Source organism: Schistosoma mansoni, chromosome 6, assembly GCF_000237925.1.
Source record: "Schistosoma mansoni strain Puerto Rico chromosome 6, complete genome".
Classification (NCBI taxonomy): Eukaryota; Metazoa; Platyhelminthes; class Trematoda; order Strigeidida; family Schistosomatidae; genus Schistosoma; species Schistosoma mansoni.
The window spans coordinates 9029922-9053135 of record NC_031500.1 but is presented as its reverse complement, the minus strand read 5'-3'; the positions used below and the strand labels follow the sequence as shown (position 1 = coordinate 9053135).

Below are 23214 nucleotides of genomic sequence, written 5' to 3'. Positions count from 1 at the left end.
ATGAGGAAGAACAGAAAGTGCATACAGAGAGTAGAGTGTTAAGTAAAATAACAACCACATTCTTTACAGTCTGTTTTGTTTTTCATCATCCGATGCCTGCCACACAGAAGTTATGTAAAAGTCCGAGTTAGCATGTTATAGGTTGTCTTAGTAGAATAGTTAATCCAGCATAAACAAATTAGAAACATGAGTCTGAATGGTGAATGTAATAGAACAACCCCAATATCACAGATTGATTGACTTGTCCATTGTGTTTATCAGTGATTTATACAAACAAGGTCCTTCACCTATCTAACTAACTGAAAACGAAGTAGAACCTTTGAAACCTTTCTTATTTTATTTTTTTATTCATCTTAATATCTGAAGTTCGCTTATGTTCATATTTATGATAATAATTATTATTATTGGTCCCTCGATACATTGGACACTCGTTTTGTCCCTTCGTTTCCTCATAAAAATCTAAGGGCTATAACTAAAAACAAATTATCTTATGTTACTATCAAATAAACTACTCAGATTCATTTTGTCTTCACCACATATGTATAACACATAGAAATTTATATTTGTTTATCCGTTGCCATTAATTATGACATCCATAGAATAATTCTAAATTATTATTGCACAAGAATTTATACTAATATGAAGTTTCACTCGGTATCCTACTGCATAAATTTGCATGTATTTACCCAAGTGAACTCGAAAAAAATTAATGGTTCACTTCAGAGGTCGATATTATCATACTTGAACCCTCTCACTAGGTGTTCAGCTTCTTTTCTCTTAGAATTTTCTTTCACTCTCTTCCTTCTAAATAAATATTATTCAAAGGTATTCAAAGTTTGTAATGAAGACAATTTCTTGTATTATACTCAAATTAACTTCTCAGATTCGTTTTATCTTCACTACGTATATATGACTCATACATATTGATATTTGATTATCCTCTGCACCTAATTGAGACTTTCATAGCATCGCTCCAAACCATTACCACGTAAACACACATTCTACCATCATATATTACTTCGGTAATAAATTGTATTCTTGTTTATTTATCCGTAATCTTTTTCGTCTTCTCTTGTTGTTATTCATTTGGCGATACATACATAGTCGTTTATTCTTGTTCTGTGTTCACAAACATGCTTATATAGCTATTTACGTACTTCGCGTTTCCTTCATTTCTATTCCCTTATTTTCTCCATTTCCTTCTTCAAAATAAACTCGATATTCTTCTCAATTACACAGAATCTGAAGTACTCTTCTCCTATTATCACCATTTTTCTTTTTCCTTTTTCTCTTCTTTCTTTTCATTCAAATGTAGTAAACGTTATGCTGACCATTGAAACTTGGGTATTATTGCATTTCTGAAGAAACCCGAAGTGTTTTTTTCACAACACTTATGTACCCATAAGATATTTGTGAATAATAATAAAGAATTGGTGCCTACCAAAGTGGGTGGAAAAGTGTAGGAATATATTAGTTATAGATAAGGCAATGGGTAACGAAATAAAATTGACGGTAAGTCGACATAATGTACATGAGAGTAGAAAGCTAATGAAAAATAAACAAGAAGGAACTCACATTAACTTGGTGCTGATGTTACTTTATGCTGTCCTAACCGGTTGATGAGTTACAGGCTCCATAGATTAAAGACCTTTGTTAGAAGGCAAAGTATCTTGAGGTTCTCTCAACAACTTTATAGGGTAGTAATGAACATTCCTTCACGACCGAACGTAGTTGAGCAGTGAGTTACTTGTCGTATTCAAGTAAAAATCATATCTAATACAACTGCAAAAAAGTAAAGGATACTATATTATTATTATTCACAAACACCTTATGGGTACATAAGTGCTGTGAAGAAACCATTTCGGGTTTCTTCAAAAATGCAATACTACACAATTTTCAATAATGTTAGCATTACATATGCCACGTTTGAGAAAAGAAGGAAAAGGAAAATAAAATATTAATAATAGAATAGTAATGATAATAGTAATAATAAATCAGGTTCTGCGTAATTGGCAAGAATTTTGAACTGATTTTGAAGGAGGAAAGGAAGAAACTAAGGAAATAGAAATAAAGGAGTCGCGGAATACGTTAATATCTTAACGCAGAACAAGAATAAACAACTATGTATGTATAGCAAAAACGTTAGTTATGGTCCATACAAGTAGAGGGCCGATTATATCTGAGTAGGACGAAGATGTGTTCGAGAGTGCTAGATCAGTACAAGTGAGGGCTTCGTCAAGAAGTTTTACAAACGTATGTGGTCTATCTGTCACACGTTTTTCAGAGAGAAGACCGTTCCATATTAACGCATACTTGATGAGAAAGAAGTTCTCCGAGTTCTCGATCCACATTTTTTAAATTATTGACCTAATTCTCACTATGAAACATGGGCACAAGTTTTTATCATTCATATCACAACAAGTACACCTGTCATCACACTAAAAATTTAGACTTCTTAGTTATTATGTTTACGTAATCTATACCAATGAAGAGAACACGATTGGTATAACAGAAATAATTATTAAAACCAATTGTACCGGTGATTGTTTTGCTGTACCTGTTAGTTCAAGTGTACCAAAAAAGACAGTCTTCCGTTGTTTTGTGACCTTGCACAAACTCATACGTTCAGTAGTCTCGCTTGTAAACTACTGGAACGATATCGGTATTGTTTCCATACCACGAGATCGCCAACAAATACATCCTACTACAACCTTCAATCGCCTTCTCATATTTGGCCCTCGGAGGGATCTAACCTAGTAACTGGCACGTGGTTTACCTGTAATGATGATCATAGTCAACTGCGACTCGACAACTGAACCATAAACCGCCTTGCTTGGTTCAATAGTTTCGTACATGCATATAAATACTACCGTATATTAGAATAAAGCCTGATGAAGATCCGGTCAAAAACAGTATTAAGAATATAATTTAGTATTAAGAATAGTTTGGATATGGTGCAATGCTATTTCATTGACAATAATCAAAAAATTAGTCTACAACAGTTAACGTGCGTAAGATTTTCATTCACAGTTTACTACTTCAATGTCTAAAGTTATCTAGTCACCCAGACCGATACCAGGAAATAGTTCACTAAAATAAATGGTGTTGCATACATTCTTGTTAGTTATTACGTCTAAAGGTATGTCTGAGGGATTTCCCAGCACCTAGAAAGTTATACGACCCATACTACTGGTTGCTGATAGAGAACAAACACAGGACTGGTTACAAGCTTATATTAACCAGCAAATGTGAGTAAATGATCGGTGATAAACGTCAAACAGAGCCAGAACATCGTGTATTTTATTTCAGTCACAAAAGTTCTGTTCGGAATAATTTGTTTTCAAAGCACGCAACGCAGAATGTTCGACCGACGACAAAGAAAGAATAAATAAATCATTCATGAGCAGCTGATAAGTCAGCAAAGGGATTTTTATGTATAGCACAGATGAGTTGATAGATAAGTAGACAAACAAGCAAACACCAGGATACTGGCATATATGGGTGGTGTAGCTGCATAACAAATCACTATTCATCACATCAGAATGAATTTAAAATGATTTACAGTACTGAAACAATACATTTCCTAATGACACGAGTTGAGAGTAATGGTGTGAGATACCTACAATCTCAACATGAAACTTGGGTAGTTCTTTTCATATATGGTCGGTCGAACGTGAGTCGAATTTAATTAGCTACTAAGTGGCACTAATTTTACCATCGGACTACTCATAGCTGTATCTCACCTCAATAATCATTTTTGTGCGCCTGTCCATTTCCTAACATTCTCACTACTACTAAAATACATCGTTTCGCTTTTACCGTGGAAATTATCCGAATTATAATTTTAAATTTTTCCGACTAAAATACCTTCGCATCAGCTCAGTTATTACAAATACTGTTTATTAACCAGGTTACTAAGATTCTCTTCAGTTACATAGTTGTTTGAAAAGACATACTAAGTTTAGTTACCCTATAATTATTTGTTGATGTGAGTTTGTTTAGCTGGACAGCTCATTCTCGACCCTTAACTTTTCATTAGAGTTTCTTCCACCTTAGAAATGCAAAACCGAGTGGGAAAATATTATTTTGTTCATATCATTTTCATACCTTGATACGAGATATTGAATGCGTAAACTGAAAGATGTACATAGATTTGAATTTATTGTCCTTAAGCAATCGCATGTCTCTAAAATTTTAAATTTCTAGAACGTATTATCGGTTTGAGCTTAGTATCACAAACAACGACCTTGTGTTTTTATGCACTCAAGGTCTCATCTATCACGTGCGCCAGGGTCACGAGGCGTAGGCCATGGCAACGGAGTGGTTATTTATGTGTTTTGTACCCGTTTGGGCATGATTTTCATCATAACTGTCCCTAAAAATCATAAACATTCTTCCTAACTATTAATTCATTGCTTTGAATGCTTTGATGCCATCGAAAATCAGGATTGTTTTGGAGGGATACGCGCGGTATCGTGATGGTAAGAAGGTAAGTAAGAAACCAGCTGTACTAAGATTGATTTTTGATGGATCCTTAACGAGGTTTTTTTGTTTTGTTCTAGTGGAAGAAGCGGTACTGCGTGTTATCACTCTCACCAACGACACCCGGTGAGTTCATGATTATCATTCAAATGTTTCACGATTTAGTTCGAATTTATAGAAGAAATTAAGTTATTTCTCTAGTACTTTGTCATAATTGTAGTTTCCCATACCATCAAACGTCCCATGTTTGTTGTATTCTCAAGTTGATAGTCACTACTTATCTAAGATAGTACCACGACCTCACTACTCGCTCTATCTCACGTATCATCAAGTAAACGGTAATCTAACGTGCTAGCCTACATCAGTAAACACTTTTCCACTGACCATAAAACCTAGGTCTCGGATAATCCAAGTGTGAGCCTATCAAACTTTGAAAATTATCATAAAGGTCGCTTTACCGGTGAGTGCAGTTTAAACAGCATATGTTTTGCAACGACTAGGACATAAAACTGAGTGGTACCATATCAGATCTCCGGAACACTCTTTGCGGACTAGATTAAGTAGGTTGTCAAGATACGAAGTTTCCTGACGCATATAATGTGTCAGTCTACAAAGTCTTTGGACCCAGGCCAAGTTTGTATGGGATGGCGCGTACAGTCAGTCAGTCAGTCACAACGTAGAACTTCGTACGTACGTATATCAGTTCGAGTTGCCATACCACATTAGCACAGAGGTGCAGTTGTCCATTCAAATCCCATAGTGATAGAAGTGATAAAAGTATAAGCAGTAATCGGAAAGATTAAGGTTTGAAGATGTTATTCAAGGAGTATAATCCAATGAAATAAATTTGGAAAGAGAAGAAAAGATAGGGACATGAAGAATTCAGAAGATTAGAATTTGAGAGAACACAAACAGTGGATACACCATCGCCACTGCAAACGATTTTGAGCCATGTCAAACTCGTCAGTTGTGATCCATAGAATACTTGTAATTCATGGTAAAAGATTTGAGGTTACTTAGCTCGAAAACGATCTCAGTGTCGCATTTGTGTTCATTCTATATTTTCCCGTAAATACTGAATATGGTCTTATTCAGTGGACTATGTTCTCAGATCTGAGTTGTATCTTTTGGACTATATTTTCTGTTTGTTCGCAATTCCATCGTCACTACTATTATGGTCATAATCTTTTTTGTTTCCCATTGACCTGCGGCATTTAATGCCGACTCATGTTTGTCTCTGGTTTTATATTATTTGTGCCCTTCTGTGTAACTTCATCCAACCAACCTAGTTTTACGTGTATTGTTATCAAATGAAAATACTTATTACATTTGTGGTTCATCCCAACGACTTGCTTAATTTAGCTAATCATTCGTAATTGACAGTATTAATGAGTTTAATTCTAGCCCACAACTCAAAGCCGCATTTGGTTACTAAATCACGGCAACTGTTTCTTAAATTCGCATGTTGGAAGCGTTAGTTAACTCAATATTTAGACTTACCACCCGCGCTATTGTCATTTTAGCTTTGTGAGTACCAACTGCAGTTTGCTGGTGGCCTAGTGATGAAGCCACTCGGTATTCAGTTTGGTCTAAACTTTGAATGCTTGGTATATTCAGAACGTACGGCAAACTGCCATCTAAGTTGTTAGTTTTGAGTTATATTCTTCAGAAATGTCTTTTCCAGACTTCGTTATAGGTATATTTTCAGCAATAACAGATTGATATTTTCAGGGGATTTACTCCTCGACTCAGAAGATGCAAGTGAAATAGTCCTGTTTGATACAGACTCATAATGAAAAATTCTGGTCGCCTTGAGCAACAATTCAAGGATAATTGGGGTGTGTTTTTCCCCTAAATCTATAATGTTGTTTTAAGGCTGGCCTACACCGTATATGTTGATTATCAGGGGTGAAGTAGTCGAGTATGTCGACTACTTTACTCATCTTGGAAATCTCACTATCTCTGGTGATTTTCAGTTTGACAAGATCTCGGCACGGATACAGGGAACTCGCTTCGGTTTTGCTAGCCTCTTTCACCCCCCCCACGAGTATACTGCACAGCCACTTGCTTTACATTACTTTCTGGGAAACATGGTATACGTAAGTAGAAGACACATATAGGACTCCTAATAAGTGTCTTCCAAGCACTACTCGATTAGATTTGGATCACGAATTAAGCTATTCTGAGATTAAACAAAGGATACTAGGCAAGGATAACAATTCAGTTGGTAAGATTTTAAATCTTCATCAACTGAGGTCGTTAAAAATACATCCCACAACCACCATCTACTTCGACGCGTGATGTTAGTTGGTGTAGTAATTAAGTTGGCGCAGACAAACTAGAACGTGGTATCAGTCCATGAAGTTATTTACCGCTAATCTGAGTTATGTTGGTAGGTGTAGACTTCCTGATCGGTGTTGGGTTTGATTATCGTTACCAACATCTCAATCGAGACGTTGGGTGACATGGTTCAGAACTGGTCCCTGGAGTAGATCCATCCATTTTCCATCTTATCTTAGATCCTGAGTTGTAGACTTATTTTGCGTCTTTTATTTAACAACATTGTTCTCTAAATATGTTCTCTGTCGCTAATGTTATTATTTTCTACCATTGATGCTACTACTGCTTTAATATTCACCTGTTTAATTTCATTCCGCTGAGCTTATGTTATGTGTTAACTTGATCATATGGAGATTTGTGCTAGACTGTATATTGATAATGAAACGAAATGTTTGAACTCAGTTTCATCGACTTTGGTTTCAGAGGCTTGGCGGTTTGTAAAACCTGTGTTTAAAAGCTAAGTGAATAAACCTGTATGTGGTATGTTAGATATCATCTAAATAATGAGCTCGCTATTACTTCGTCTAGTCCCGAGATTATTTGGCAATTTTTTGGTTTGATAGCCAATACATCTGAATAGTTCTTCAAAATACCTTTTACCATTATTTATTTATTTGAACATTAATATTGGTACAAGGGGGCACCAGATACATATACGCCACACAACAATAATGTGTTGTTGAGACGCACACAACAATAATGGCCCCCAAATGCCCTGGTACGGCAGAGAGTGGGGAGAGTCCGCTCTCCCTCTCGAAATGCTCTCACATTGCCACGCGAATATATAGCCTCTGCCAGGGAAGTCCTACTCGCTGCCTTCTCACACCAGGGGCGTTGTTTACGAAAATGAGAGGATGAAAAGTGAATGTCCGGCGCTTTAACAGGGTTGGTGAACACGGATGGTCCACCTAGGGAGTTGGAAAACCCTGATTCCAAACCAATGGTGCACATGAGCTCCAGTATCCTGATGGAACAAATGGCGTATGAATTAATCGTTGGTCACCGGCTACCACGGGACTGCATCTCCTCATGATGTTCCACTGCCTTGTGGATCAGATCTTTAGGTGAAAGGCTCGGGGTGTGGCCCCCTAAGAAAACCATCTGCTTCAGTCTGGGCACCTAGGCAGTATCACAGCCCTCACACAAATCAAATGAGATTTGTGAGGAGCATATTTATCTGGTGCTTCCATGTACCAATATTTATGTGTTGAAATAAAATAAAAATAAAATAACACGCATCTAGATTAAATGGACTTTTCAGATGATTGTGCTCTGCTATTGTATACATAATAGCAAAGGCAAAAACAGCTATGAGGAGCGTCCTCAACAGAAGTTGGCCTCGATATTCAAAAGAGAAAAAGCAAAATCCTTAGGCACAAAACCGAAAGTACTATCTAATTCACACTTGATGTGAAGAGGTGGAACTTTTTACGTGCCTGAGTAGCATCATCGATAAGCACAGATGATTTGATGCAGATGTCGAGGCACGTATTGGCAAAGCAAGAGCAACATTTCTACGACTGGAGAATATCTGGACCTCAAAAGGGAAGTACTGTACACGTGAAATTCAACTTTATGGACACAGATCTGTTGTTGAGTACATGGAATATTTAGTAACCTTTAGCCAGTTATCTACAATTTATTGGAGACGACCATTAAACAAGGGATGTCAGTGAGGAGGAAACGATTGCGAAACTCACAAATATGGTGAAAACTGGATAGTTTGAATATGTTCTTACTATAGCCCTATATAATAGTGTCCTGGACCTATACAACGATAAGTCTGTGTCCAACTATTGGCTGAAGAAACTTGACTAAAGATCGAAGAGATACATAAGTTTTAAGGTCTTAAATGAGTAAGGCGTATATGTAAACGTATTATGAAAAGCACAACTCCTGACATTCTTCATTGTTTAGTGAAACCAAAGGTGCAAGGATGACTATTTGTGTCAAACATGTGTGTCGCTTTGAGGGCAATTAACAGCATTCGAAGAAATCGCTGCCTATTTTACATATGTGAACACTGGTTACACTTACATTGATCATGTGTATATTGCCATTGGGAACTTACTAAAGCTATCGTGAAAGATTCTAGACTATTTGTTTCATCTCAGGTTACTAAAACTTTGCTGTCTATGGCTACTCTGTAGCGCGAGGTACAGTTCAATTATATTGAAAGATATTGTCTTAGCTCCATGCTATTTTTATTTGAAATAACAAGCTATTTAGACTGAATTCGAAAACTTAAGACTAATTTGTGGCTTATTATGAAGTGGGAGCAACATATTCAAAAAGTTTTCACACTTTTTCGAAATCTGATAGGTCTTGTCGAAATCTCCAACAGACTTGAGCTTTAGTATCAAGTCTCACCCTACGTTTATACCATTTTAACAGTTCAGTATGAGGATGTCTACATCCCTTGCAATCATAACGATTATTGTTGTTGCTCAACTACTCGCATTTATTGGCAACAGTCAGTAATACCGAAGCAAGGCTGGCAGGACCCTGATCCTGTACTCACAATGAGTGGTGAGCATACAGCAGTCGAGAAGTTCGTATGTCCAGGTAGCTGCATAAGCGCTTGTGGTGGTGGGAGTGATGAGATCAATTCGCGTATAATGAAAGTCAGAGCGGCTTATGCCAATCAGGGCCACCTTCGGAGCTTTCGTGATGTTAGTCTGGCTGTTAAAGACCGGATCTACAACGTGTCGGTGAGAGCAGTCTCGCTCTATGCTTGTGAAACCTGGCCTCTCTCAGTTGAGGATGTTAGACGACTCTGTGCTTGATCATCGTTGTCTCCGAAAGATTGCTGACGTCCAGTGGCAACACCATGTTAGTAATGCAGAGGTTCGGCATCGTATGTTCGAGCGCAGAGACGATAATCCAATTGGTGTCATTATTTTGAAACATCAACTTCGGTGGCTTGGACATGTTCCACGAATATCGTCCCAGAGAATTCCTCGTTGTGCATTATTTGCCGATGCTGGGACTTGTTGGAGAAAGCGGAGAGGTGGTCAGTATATGACATGGTGTCGTGGTATGAAAGAAAGTTGCGCAGGACTGGCTTCTGTCAGTCCTTCGCGACTCCCTGGTTGGGGTCCTAGAAATGGTACAACACAGTGGCTGGAGATGTTAACAGATATGGCTAAGAATAGAAGCCAGTGGTGATCCTACCGTAAACTGTTTTTACTTTCCTCATAGAAAGTGGTCGTAACTTCTTTGACTGAAAGAATTCTTTCTGGTTGTGCCTTTCTGTTTCGCCCATTACTATTATTTTTTCACTACCATACACTAATTTGTGGTTGTTATTGTTCTCTTTTCTTTCATACGCACCTTACACTCTTTATCTCTTTTCATTATTGTTGTTTTTATTTATTTATTTATTTATTTCAACACAAATATTGGTACATGGAAGCACCAGATAAATATGCGCCTCACAAATCTCATTTGATTTGTGTGAGGGCTGTGATACTGCCTAGGTGCCCAGACTGAAGCAGATGGTTTTCTTAGGGGGCCACACCCCGAGCCTTTCACCTAAAGATCTGATCCACAAGGCAGTGGAACATCATGAGGAGATGCAGTCCCATGGTAGCCGGTGACCAACGATTAATTCATACGCCATTTGTTCCATCAGGATACTGGAGCTCATGTGCACCATTGGTTTGGAATCAGGGTTTTCCAACTCCCTAGGTGGACCATCCGTGTTCACCAACCCTGTTAAAGCGCCGGACATTCACTTTTCATCCTCTCATTTTCGTAAACAACGCCCCTGGTGTGAGAAGGCAGCGAGTAGGACTTCCCTGGCAGAGGCTATATATTCGCGTGGCAATGTGAGAGCATTTCGAGAGGGAGAGCGGACTCTCCCCACTCTCTGCCGTACCAGGGCATTTGGGGGGCATGTAAGGTGTTCACTGTGCTCTGTCCTTTTCATGAGTTATGTATGTCTCTTTGTTCCAGTCAACAGCGAACAGAAAAATGAAAGGCGAAAACAGCTAGTCTTGTTTAACACCAATCTCCACTTAAAATGTATCTGTTAGGTGCCTTACATGTATGAGTTTTCTACTTTGTCCCTTGTAAGAGTCCTGCATAATGGTGATGATCTTTTTAAGCACTCTATAGTATCGATAATTTCACAAGATTTTTCTATCCATATTATTGAATGCTTTCGTAGTCAAAGAAGTTAATGCATACCGATGAGTTTCATTCAAATGATTGTTTAACAATGATTCACACTGTCGTAATAATGTCAGTACATCATCAATCCAACCTATTACTTGAAAATCAGGCGCTTTATCCATTAACACACCTATCTACCAAAGAAATATAACGGCGTATAAAACTATCCCTAAAACAAAATCACTTGTTTTCTTTTGTACAAAAGTCTTCAGGTCTGACAGTTGTAAAGATGTACATACACGATTTTCTATTATTTGTAGTAATATAAGTCTTCTCTCTTTACTATCGACATCAATCCAATTAGTCTGAACAACATATATTATCTTCGTGACTCATTTTTATGAATACATATATTTTAAGCAACCAGAAATCGGCTTTCGCTTATACCTTTTTTGCTAACCTTCACCCTGTCATCACGTGTGTGTCTCAAGGTCATTCTAAGGTGAACTCTGGTCTATATTATGGTCGAATTATGCTTTGTAAAGGAATATCGTTCAAAAAAATATTTAAAGTTTTTATTGAAGCTTTTACGGAATACCACTTATATGGAATCAATTTATCTGGAATAGTTTTTTTCTTCTGCTCTCTTATTATTTCATTTCAAAAGCTTCTAAATGGTTTTTGCTTTTCAAAGATAAGATAAAAGTTCCGGCATAACAAACGTTTAACACTCTACTCCCAGTTCAGATAATGATCTATTCTGTTCTATCCATATTTTATCATTTAGATGATAAAAATCGATACTAGTTATCAATGTATTACAGTTGCTAATTGTCTTTATCCCTGTTATTATCCCTACATTGCCTTTTTCTTGACTGTAATAACAATTCAGAATGGGCGGGTTGTGGCTAGCAGGGAAATTCAATATACGTATTTCGTCCTGTTTGGTACGTGTTGCCTAGATATATCGGCGTCCCATTGTTGATGTTCACACCAAAGATTGATAAAAATTCAGTCTTCCATACTAACAATGGAATAAATCAAACTCTTGTAATTAGTGATATAACTAATAATAATTGGTTCGTGAATAGTATATAGAAAAGACCCTACCTTATTATATAATATCAGTTTAACTGAAGCATATTTTGTCAGCTTGTTACGTACATAACCGTCGTGACTATTTTTTCTTATGGAATACAATGACTTACATACTCAGTGATCTTTATATTTAATCCCATCATAGTTATTTTACTTTTGTAAACCGATTCGTATGCATGTCATGTTTTGGGAAAATTCCATCACATAGTTGAAGAGTTATGATTCAAATTGATTTCCGAAAATACTGCTTATCATCTTAAGTATTTAACTAAAGAAATAGTTTTATACTCAGAAAATACTCTGTTTTACAGGTTGGATATTTATTCATTCGTTTTTACGCTTCATTATATCATAATTAAAAGTATTAATTATTTTAAGTTTTAAAGTAAACCGCTCATCGTTCACACCATTGAACAATAACAGATGATTGTATCCCCCTGTATTGTTGTATCTAAACACCGGATTATACATCCGAATTCACCGCTGCCATTCCAATAATTCATCAACAGTGAGCTTTCAAAATGCATCAAAGTAATTAGCAATCTGGTTTTTTCTTATTATTCTATCAATTGATCCATATTAGAATGTCTTTTTCTTGGCATTTTACTTTTTAGATGCTTTACATTTATACATCACTAAAAGTTACGACGATTTTGCAGCTTATCGTAATTCAGGTTCAGTGCTTACTGCAATGCTTCCACCTGTTCGCAAATTACATGAATTGCCAATTTCTCCAGAATCCCGGGCTTTACTTAGTGATACTCCCAATATTATACAAAGATCATCTGATCACAATCAAAATACTTTAACTTCTCAATCCTCCACATTAGCTAATTACTGTCCATCGATTACAACTTCTAGTGGTCCACTAATTAATACTGCAGCTCATTCTTATAATACTGCTTCAGGGAACACTTTATCAGGACTTGCAACAGCATCAAATTTAGCATCAAGTGTTGGTGGTCCAGCACCTGTGGATGAAATCACAGGTTTTGAAAGTGGTTATCATATGGATAAAGAATCAAATATTATAGTCTTAATTGGTGGATCATCTGTGTATGCATTAGCTCTAGCCGGTATGGATGAAATGTTCTGTTGGGCTGATAATTTAGCTCGTATCGTTGTTGGTGAGTTTTATTTCTCAATTTAATACCTTTTTTTAAACAACCTCATTTTCTCTTTATTTCAAATTGTTCATTAAAGAAACGTCATTTTACAGAATTCTCATTTAGTCAATTAGCAACAGCTGATTATTCTAACACTTATCTTAAGAAATTAGTGTATTTTTTCCTACTTTCATATTTCTGAAAGTTGGTGGTCATCATCAACGGACTGTTTGTGTTATAAATAAATTACTTTTTTCTTCATTTCATTGGTATAATACCTGGATTCAAGTAAAACGTGCGTATAGAACAAGCTAACTCATTCACCGGGTATTTGGATATAAGCCACACCTTAAAGGCTAGTGATACTACCCGGTTGCCCAAACCAAAGCGTTCAGGGGTTCAAACCTCGGACCGTTCCACAAGCCGACGACTTAGATGCTAATGCATTCGACTTTCAACAACTAAATCGTAGTTCCCAACCCCGCTCCCCCTACTTCAGCTTGGGCAACCGGGTAGTATCACCAGCCCTCACGCTTAAGGTATAGCTCACACCCAAGTACCCTGTGATAAAACTTACACTATTACCAGTAATAGGTAAATAAGGCAAAGATTCGTATACCCACTATTAATTTCTAGCGATAAAATCATGTAATTATAACACTATTCCACCAGTCTAAATATTTTTGTGCATACGACTTTCATGTAATGTAGGTATCTCACTAAGATTAAGCCCTAAATTTTTTAGCGCAATTCTATTCAATGCATTTCATGGAATCCAGTGATCGTCGGACTGCGATGTATGTGAAGGCATTGAAGAAATTGGCGATGTAGGAATATACTCAGTGGTTAATAATAATAACTTAGTGCCTAAAGTTACACACTCTACGGCTTGCATATGTTCGAAGTTTGTTTGACCTACTTCGGGTTTAAATAGCCGGATATAGTTTTTGCACACAAACATCGTACCACTTAAAATTTGGGCAAATAAATCTGTATGTGCAGTCAATAAATGAGTTATAGCCTTTTCTACTTGATGACAAACATATTCGACCTATTCAGTCAGTCAGCTACAACGTAGGACCAGGCACATATATGCATCGGTCCAAGTTGCCATACCTCGTTAGCACAACAAGATCAACACCGGACTAATAGTAGTTAATTTAGTGTTGGTAGTAGTATATAAATTATAGGTTGTATATAAGGATATAGTATAGGAAGGAAGAGAGATATGAAGCAATTTTAATCTCAAGGTTTAAGGGAAGATAAAGAGTGTATACACCTACGCCATTGTGATCGATTCTGAGCCATGTCACACAGAGTCTCCAACCATTGGTTACGATAGTCACGCGGACCCCAACCAGGTAGTCTGCATCTGCCAACATGGCTCAGACTAGAAGTTAGTGACTTCAAGCACTGATGCCATGTTTGGGTTTGGCCGCCCCTAACTCTCTTCCAACCGTCCCCAATACTAGTCATCATAGCGCGTCGTGGTAATCGGTGTTCAGGCATACGTAACACATGGCCCAACCATCTCAGTCGATGAAGATTCATCACCTCATCAACTGATTTACCATCGTTACCTAATACCCTGCGTCTAACCTCACTATTACTTACCCGGTTATCCCAGCAGATGCGAGCAATATTTCTAAGGCATCTGTGGTCAAATACTAGTAACCTACGAGTATCTTCTACTCTTAATGGCCATGTTTCACAGCCGTAAAGTAGAACAGAACGAACTGATGCGCAGTATACTCGTCCCTTAATTGATAGACGGATATCTCGTCTACGCCATAGGTGACGTAAGTTGGCAAAAGCCAAACGAGCTTTTTGAATCCGTGCAGAGATTTCGTCAGACACCAACCCATTAGGGCTGATCAGACTTCCAAGATAAGTGAAGTTGTCGACGCGTTCGACTACTTCACTCCCTATCCTTAGTTCGGGTGTTGACGCAGACCAGTCCTGGAGTAACAATTTACATTTGGATGGGGAGAAACGCATCCCAAACATCCTGGCATTATTACTGAGTTCCAACAGAAGACTCTGCATTTTGCCAGCGTCTTCACCAAACAGGACTATGTCATCTGCGTATTCTAAGTCGCTTAGTGGCCCCCCTGGTAGGAGATCAATTCCTGTAGATTCAGTCGAAGAGAGTGTTATTTCCAGCAACAGGTCTATAATGAAGTTAAACAAAAACGGGGATAGTGGACAGCCTTGACGGACACCACTTGAGGTTGTAAAATCACATGACAGTTCGCCATAAGCTCTTACTCGACTAATAGTGTTCGAGTAAAGAGCCTTCACAAGGTTTATGTAATTCTCAGGTACACCTTTCAATGACAGACACTGCCACAGAACCTCTCGGTCTACAGAGTCAAATGCTGCTTTCAAGTCAAGAAAAACTATCATTGTCGGACGCCGATAAGCGTGTCTGTGCTCTAAAACTTGACGAATGGTGAATATGTGGTCGATACAGCCACGACCAGGTCTGAAGCCAGCCTGATTTTCTCGTGTTTGCAGTTCACGAGTCTTAGTTAGGCGCCCGATAATTATTGAGGCTAGTATTTTAGATGCTATGTTAGTCAGACTAATCCCTCTATGGTTATCGCAGGATGATTTGGACCCCTTTTTATATATTGGGACAATCAGTGACTGTGACCAGTCGGATGGGATTACATCCGTCTCCCAGATTTTAGCCAGAATATTAGTCAACCTAATCGCTAAAATTGGACCACCATATTTAAAGACCTCTGGAGCCAATCCATCAGGACCAGCTGCTTTTCCTCGTTTCAGATTACTTATAGCCTTTTGAACTTCAAGTAGGGTCGGGGGGCCTACTTCAATGTTCCATTCAGGTTTTCTGGGAATAGTGGGTAGTTGTGCAGTAGCTGAAGGCCAGCTAAACTGCTCCTTAAAGTGTTCCGCCCATCGTTCTAAACGTTTAGGTTGAGAGCAGATAAGGGTTCCGTCTTTTTCGGAGATTGTCTCACTTACACTTGACTTCTTAATTCCGGTTTCTTTTATTAGTCTGAATAGTTGCCTGGTGTTGCCTACAGCCGCTGCCTTTTCCATCTCTTTTGCTTTCGTTGCCCACCACTGCTCACGATCGTTCCTTAGACTTTTAGTTAACCTAGATCTAATTTCTTTACGCTCTTCGTCGTGTTCAGAGCCTGATGGGATGAGTTTACGCGAATCCATCAGTGAAATAGACTTAGAGGAAATCCACTGGTTTTTTGGAGCCCTATGGTTTAAATGATTAATAGATGTGACTGCTGTTTCCACAGCTGTTCGTATGTCTTTCCAAGCAGCATCTGGGTCAGTCTCGTTTACAGAACTGCCTAGATGTGAACTCAGTTGTTTCTGGAATTCGCATTTGGCTTTCTCGTCCTCCAGTTCAATCCTAATGGGTCTTCTTAGTGTAATTTTCCTGCGTCCATTGAGGCGCAGACAAATGCGCGCTCGTATTAAAGCGTGATCAGAGTCTAAACAAGTATTCCAATACGAGCGACAATCTTCTATTGAGCCTCTCCAACGATGACTGATGACAATATGGTCTATTTGAGTCCATCGTTGGTTTGGTGCAGGTGGTCGCCATGTTAGACGATGTCTCTCCTTATGTTTAAAATTAGTGCTTGCTAAAAATAAACGGTTGTCTGAGCATAGTTGCAACAGACGATCACCATTATCGGTTCGTTGGGCCGGAATACTAAAACACCCACCTAAATGTCTTTCTGTTTGATTTAAGCTGCCTACCTGGGCATTAAAGTCACCCGCTACGACTACTATGTCTGAGCGCTTAGCTTTCTGAAGAAGCTCAGAGAGTTTTCTGTAAAAGTCATCTTTTACTTCATCATGGCTGCAGTCAGTGGGAGCGTAGGCAGAAACGACGAAAAGGCAACGACGTGTGTCCCTATCCTTCCGAGTTCTTACGGAGCCATTTAGCCGGACAGCACACAGGCGACTGTTAACGGGGATCCATTCTAGTAGTGCCTGTTCTGCCCTTGTACTTAGTGCTATGCCTACACCTGCAAGTCCGCGAGAACTAGCCAACGGGTCGCCAGATACACGGAGGGTGTATTTCGTCGGCTGTCCATTTTGGCGAGGTGAGGTCAAGTGAATGACCACACTGGGATCCTGTATGCGTGTTTCGGAGACACAGCATACATCAATGGTACGAGATTCTAGAGTTTTAGCTAAGGAGGCCTGTTGACCGATTTGGCATAGGGTACGTACGTTGAAGGCTCCAATGTGTAGTTTGGAGCGAGGTTTTAGTAGACCTGGGACAGCGTTTCGCGCACTAGAATCGTTGGCCATGGTGACACTTGAGGAGGAAACCGGAACAGGAAGTTTAGTGTTGAAAGTCAAGGTAGAAGGAATAGTAGGAAGTGAAGAAGGAGATTGATTATGAATACAGTGGTCTTGAGTGTTGTTAGAGGTATGAGGGCAGTTATCACTTCCCGGTTGCCCACACCGTGGAAGGATTCTTCTAGAGGTACCTGAAAAGGAAATTGGGTTAGAAGTGGTCTAATGACCTGAGAGCGTGACCGCAGTGCCCAAGGGACAACTGCTTGAGGTCGGTCACACACGACCTTTTTGTGGGTAGTTTTTGTGTTAGCTCCGTTCTTCAAAGGGCCTTATCGCCGGAGACGGATATCCGTGGGATAAGGCGAGGTGTGCATTTTTAGGGTCGACCTTTTCTAACCCCACCCCTCCTTGTGGGAAGGCAGCATCGCTGTCATGCTGGTTGTCTGAAGGAAACACCTTACTGCTGTCACACCTCTGTACAGTCAGCAGTACGACTTCGCCTTCGGACCTTGGGTTTGCTGCTTTTAGTCTCACCGCTCTTCAACCGACCTGTCTGGCATGGTAGGACCTCGAGGAACGATTGTTCCAGCCAGCATAGCTCGATTGCTTCATCACGATAGGCAAGCCCGACCACCACGTCAAGGTAGCAGCAACGATCGACCTATTCACTATGAATCGATCTTGTTGATATTTCTTTTTTTGCCAAAATTTACGTAGAATTTCCGTAACTAATAATGTGAATGTAATTGACTATAGAATTGTCCTGCTATGATGTGTTGTTATTTGCTTATACATAGCAAATGATATAAAATATTGTTACACCCAAAAATATCAGTGCTCTTTCAAAATGAAATGGAGAAGATTACCAACATCCTCCCAACTTACATTGCTCTTTTCCTAAAGCCTGAAATACCAATGTTGATTGGATTGGAGTTAGAATGTCATTACTGTCTACGTAATCCACTGTATGCGTTACCACCTGAATACTTAATTTCCATAATCAAGTCACTAAAATGTAGAGATAAGCAAGGTTATTAACTCGATTGTTAATTTCGGATTGCTCAACAGACCAGTTAGCATCGTTCAAAAATGGTTGGTTTTGTACGGAGAAGTCCTATACTACGATGAAACACCCGTACAGTGCTTCCAGGTTTCCACTGGTGGTCTAACATCGATCAGTTCATGATTTCAACAATCTCCACAACCCCTTACTGACAATCACTTAATTAAGTTATTTTGGAACATTAAATTTTATTAATTGTTAGCTCACTTATTCCACTACTCCGCATACATAAAAGTTTCATGTAAATGGTTTCCTTTACGAATGTGGATAAAGCCAAAATAATAATCGAAGCAGAATAACATGAGTTCATGATACTTCGTGGTTTCTCATCAACTGTTTACAACCATGTATGTATTAGAGTGTAACATTGAGATATAATACAATATGAAAGAATCGACATTGATGACTGAAGTAACCAGAATAAAGATTATCAGTAATAACTATATATATATCTGCATATGAAAAGGTGTAAGGTCGTTTGGAGATGGAATTCAACAAAATAGACGACGGGGGTAAGGTAGTAATTAAATAAGGTCCGGAAATAGGTAAGATAAATTGTGTGATAATTATAGAAGTTGTAAAGAGTGATGTTTCTGATCAATTGAAACTAAATATAGACGGTTTAGAGAAATGCAGTTGTTATTGTCTAGAATTAGAAATTGAAGGGTTACGTAATAACTAGACATTATTCGAAGAGTTTACATTAATTAAAAGAATTGAGTGATTAAAAAAGGCTGACAAATGAAAGAATGGTTACGGCGTTCATGAAATGAGAATTCGTTTAACGAAGATCGCACAACAAAAATAAATACTGAATAATCGTAGTTCCAGGTAATATAAGTCAAAGTTGCGAATTTAAAAAGGTTGTAATAAGTTGATTATCGTCTGCTTCTGGACACAAATCCCTTTCGAGTTTTGTAACTCCTACTGTTTCGATAGATCAATAAGACGCTGCGTTTCTTTATCTACTGATAGTTTCTAAGGATTGGTAAATGTCAACAATGTGCCCCGTATGAATTAAATGCTAAGCTATTGCATTAGTTAGGGCAGTTGCATCTCTCAGTCTCAAATTCTTTAAAGCGTGCTCGGAGATGCGGACATGTACTCTTGTCTTTGTTCTTCCTATGTAAGTGTTTTGGCACGTACATGTCAATTGGTAAATGCAATTGAAGGTATCGAGAAAAGGGGATGTATTGATGTTACACTCTAATACATATATAGTTGTAAGTAGCTGATGAAAAGCCACGAAATATAATGAATATATATTATTCTGCCTTGATTGTTGTTTCGGCTTTATTTACATTTATAAACATTGATAGTTGTAAATATTTTCTCATGTTCACTATTTTACCTAAATAAAATACCTTCCAACTAATTTTCCCTTGTTTATTTTGCGATAAAACAAGTTCATAAGTGATTGGTATGTGCTATAATCGATTCTAGGGTTAACAATAGGAATTTTTATTTCAGTAATCATAACCCATCACAACTAATTTGCCAGAATGTATCCCACATATATATTCTTGATATTAGACTGTTAATATTAGTTACTTTATTCAGTACTATAAATTTCGTTACAGTAAAAAAGTGCTTAGCACCAATTATTTATGGTAATAAATTTCTGCCTAACATACATAATATATCTTAGAAAAGTTTCTCAATAGTGTCACCAATTGTCATTCATCTTGAGTTGCGAAATTTTTCAATTAATTTAACTACATAATCACTTTTTTTCTTTATTATGCACCAAATCCATTAATTCCAATCCCCATCGCTTCTCGTTTCTTTCAAAGGTAGATAAGAAAGAAGATATTCTATAAAGAAAGATTTCTTTCTGAATTTCCCAGTATTTTTCATTATAATAAGTTTTAGGCTTATCATAGAAACATATAAGTACATATGGTTAACATCAAATGAACGAAGTGTGAAATAGGAACGTTCATCTCCGTATTTTCACAGTTGGCAAATAGGTGTCCCAAACGATTAAGCAGGCCTCTTAGTAATTACAATACACATATTTTCAACCAATAACTAATGGGTTGGAACTAAAATTCACCTACTTCTAGTTGGATAGCCGTCACTCAATACCCCTCACTCATTAAATGTGTTGCATTTGTTTTCTTGATATAAGATTTCGATATTACTACCACCGCTTGATTGACTGTTCCGGTGTATAATTTTCATCATAGCATAAAAAAATGTCATAAGTCCAACGTTAGTGATAGGGTTAGCGAGATGGTTCTGGGACTCTACTTCTATTGCGTCCTAACTTCGTACTCTGCTTCACCCACTTGGAGTTTATGCAACCGGGTAGTATCACTAATTATTGTGTATATAACGACGTGACTCAAATCTGAGTACATAAACCGTACTTGATGATTAAGTTACAATATAACCTCCAGCATTACATCATATATGAATTATACTCGATAAAACGTAGTTAATGTTCAAATATAAAACCGTTGTTCAGTAATTAAGGTATTTAACTTTCAGCCGCTAATTTACAAGTTTCAAAAAATACCATCTATTTCTCTTTGAAAAACTGGATGGAGTATCATTAGCATTGTTGGCACAAATCCTTGAAGTCACTGACAAGTAGACTGAGCCATGTTAGTAGGTGTAGACTACCTGGTTGGAATCTGCGAGATGATAGCAATCTATGGTTAGAGACCTTGAATGACATGGCTCAAAATCGTTTACAATGGCGAAGGTGCATCCACTCTTTGTGTTCTCCCAAAATCTAATCTTCTGAATTCTTCATGTCTCTATCTTCTCTTTCCAAATTTATTTTACTGGATTATACTCCTTGAATAACATCTTCAAACCCTAATCTTTCACATGAATGCTTATACTTTTATCACTTCTACCACTATGGGATTTGAATCGACAACTGCACCTCTGTGCTAATGTGGTATGGCAACTCGAACTGATATACGTACGTACGTACGAAGTTCTACGTTGTGACTGACTGACTGACTGCGTATCATTAGCTCTCACATTTGAAGTATAACTCGACGTTAAGTTTATAAATCTGTACCTTGTAAATGAGTGATGTTCAAATGTGTACATATTTCCTAAACTCAAAATAAATTAACTAGTTATAATGTATCAAAGAATTTTTTTTGTTATCATCATTGAGAATATTTATTATTATTATTATTATTATTATTATTTAAAATGTACATATCTACATAATTTAACAGAAAAAATGTTTTGTTTTAATGTTGGACAATTTTGATATTGTGCCAAAATGTTTGGTATTTTTCTTATCGGTAAAAACAATCCATACACAATTAACGCGTCATGTTTGAGTGTGCTGTTAGAAAAAAAAAAGAATAGTCTGGTGTTCTATTCTATCTATTTGTATCTTATTACACCAAGAATGCGCATATTAATAAGAGATTATTTACAAATATATATGTGAACTATGTCTGAGCCCTTTTTTTTTAAAAAAAAATATTGTTATTATTTGTCAAGGCGGCAAATTACAGCCGTAGCTTAATCGAATTCTGTTTAATTTTAATCACATAATAGGTGTTATTTTTGAATGGAATCATTTATTTTTGATTGAGAAGATCACAATAGTATCACTTTTTTTTGTCGATCTTCGAATGATAATTATGTAAATTATTTATGAAGTTCTAGTTGGTGTACTCAACTTTGAACTATACTTTGTATGAGTTATTAGTGATACTGTCCTGTTGCTCACATTAAAAAAAAGATTCGAATCTGCTACGTAGTTGAATGTCAAGTACCAAACCACCGACTACCTCGACAGTCGATGTATGTTGATATATAAGTAAATTGGAAGAAAACTAAGGGCAGACAAATCAAAACTTGGTATCAAACTTTAAAGTTATTGACTGTTAATCTGAGTCATGTTGGTGGGTGCTGACCACTTGGTTGGAATAGGGTTCATGCGATTATCGTGAACGATGGTTGAAGAAGTTGCCTTACATGACTCAGAATCAGTTGCGATGGTGCAGCCAGATGCATTCACTCTGTCTTCGCTTTAATCACAAATTTTCAGATTATTTTACATCTTTCTATCCAAGTTTCTTTTTCACTCATCCTATTCTCTCTGTAACTTTTCTTGCCACTACTCTCTTATTCTTCTTGATACTGTTATTACTTTTGCGTACCCTGTTGTATATATGACGTGGCATTCCGTCAATAAGAGAGCAGCGATTTATTGATCGAACCAGTGACACATAAAACCCGTACGAGCAGTCTAGAGCACTTGTCGATCATGCTATCTACCTAGCCCAGCCAGTTAAGTCCAGAACACCAATAACAGCCTCTACAATATGAATCAAACATACTGGGTTTATATACCAAACAAACAGACTACATCGTACCATAAAATAGAAAATAACATTTGTACAAGATTTAGCCAAATGTGGCTGTGAATAAGGGAGATAGTAAATGATAGACAAGTCATAATCCAAGAATGCTAAACTGTATAATAATAGGTCAAAATAAAACTCATGATAAGAGGGACATGAATATGAATAGTTTAGTTATTTAACAATCATACAATAAAAATATACGCTAGATATAACATCATCTCACTGTGCTAATGCAGTGTACCAACTTGGACAGATAGATATATTAGTTAGGTTCTATCTTGCTTATGACTGACTGAATAACTAACAACTATCCCAACTCTCCATTCTGATATATATATATATATATATATATATATAT

At 37.5% G+C, this 23214-nt stretch overlaps 1 protein-coding gene across 1 annotated transcript in view; it reads left to right on the top strand.

Moving 5' to 3' along the window:
- Positions 1-4261: 4261 nt before the first annotated feature.
- Positions 4262-23214, top strand: part of Smp_036760 (hypothetical protein) — a gene marked incomplete at its 3' end in the record, with an annotated part of 27595 nt that continues 8642 nt past the window's right edge. Inside the window, exons 1-3 of the mRNA XM_018798188.1 lie at positions 4262-4489; positions 4563-4608; positions 12651-13163. Of these exons, the coding sequence (XP_018653154.1) occupies positions 4430-4489; positions 4563-4608; positions 12651-13163 (619 nt within the window). The 5' untranslated portion in view covers positions 4262-4429. The remainder of the gene's footprint in view (positions 4490-4562; positions 4609-12650; positions 13164-23214) is intronic.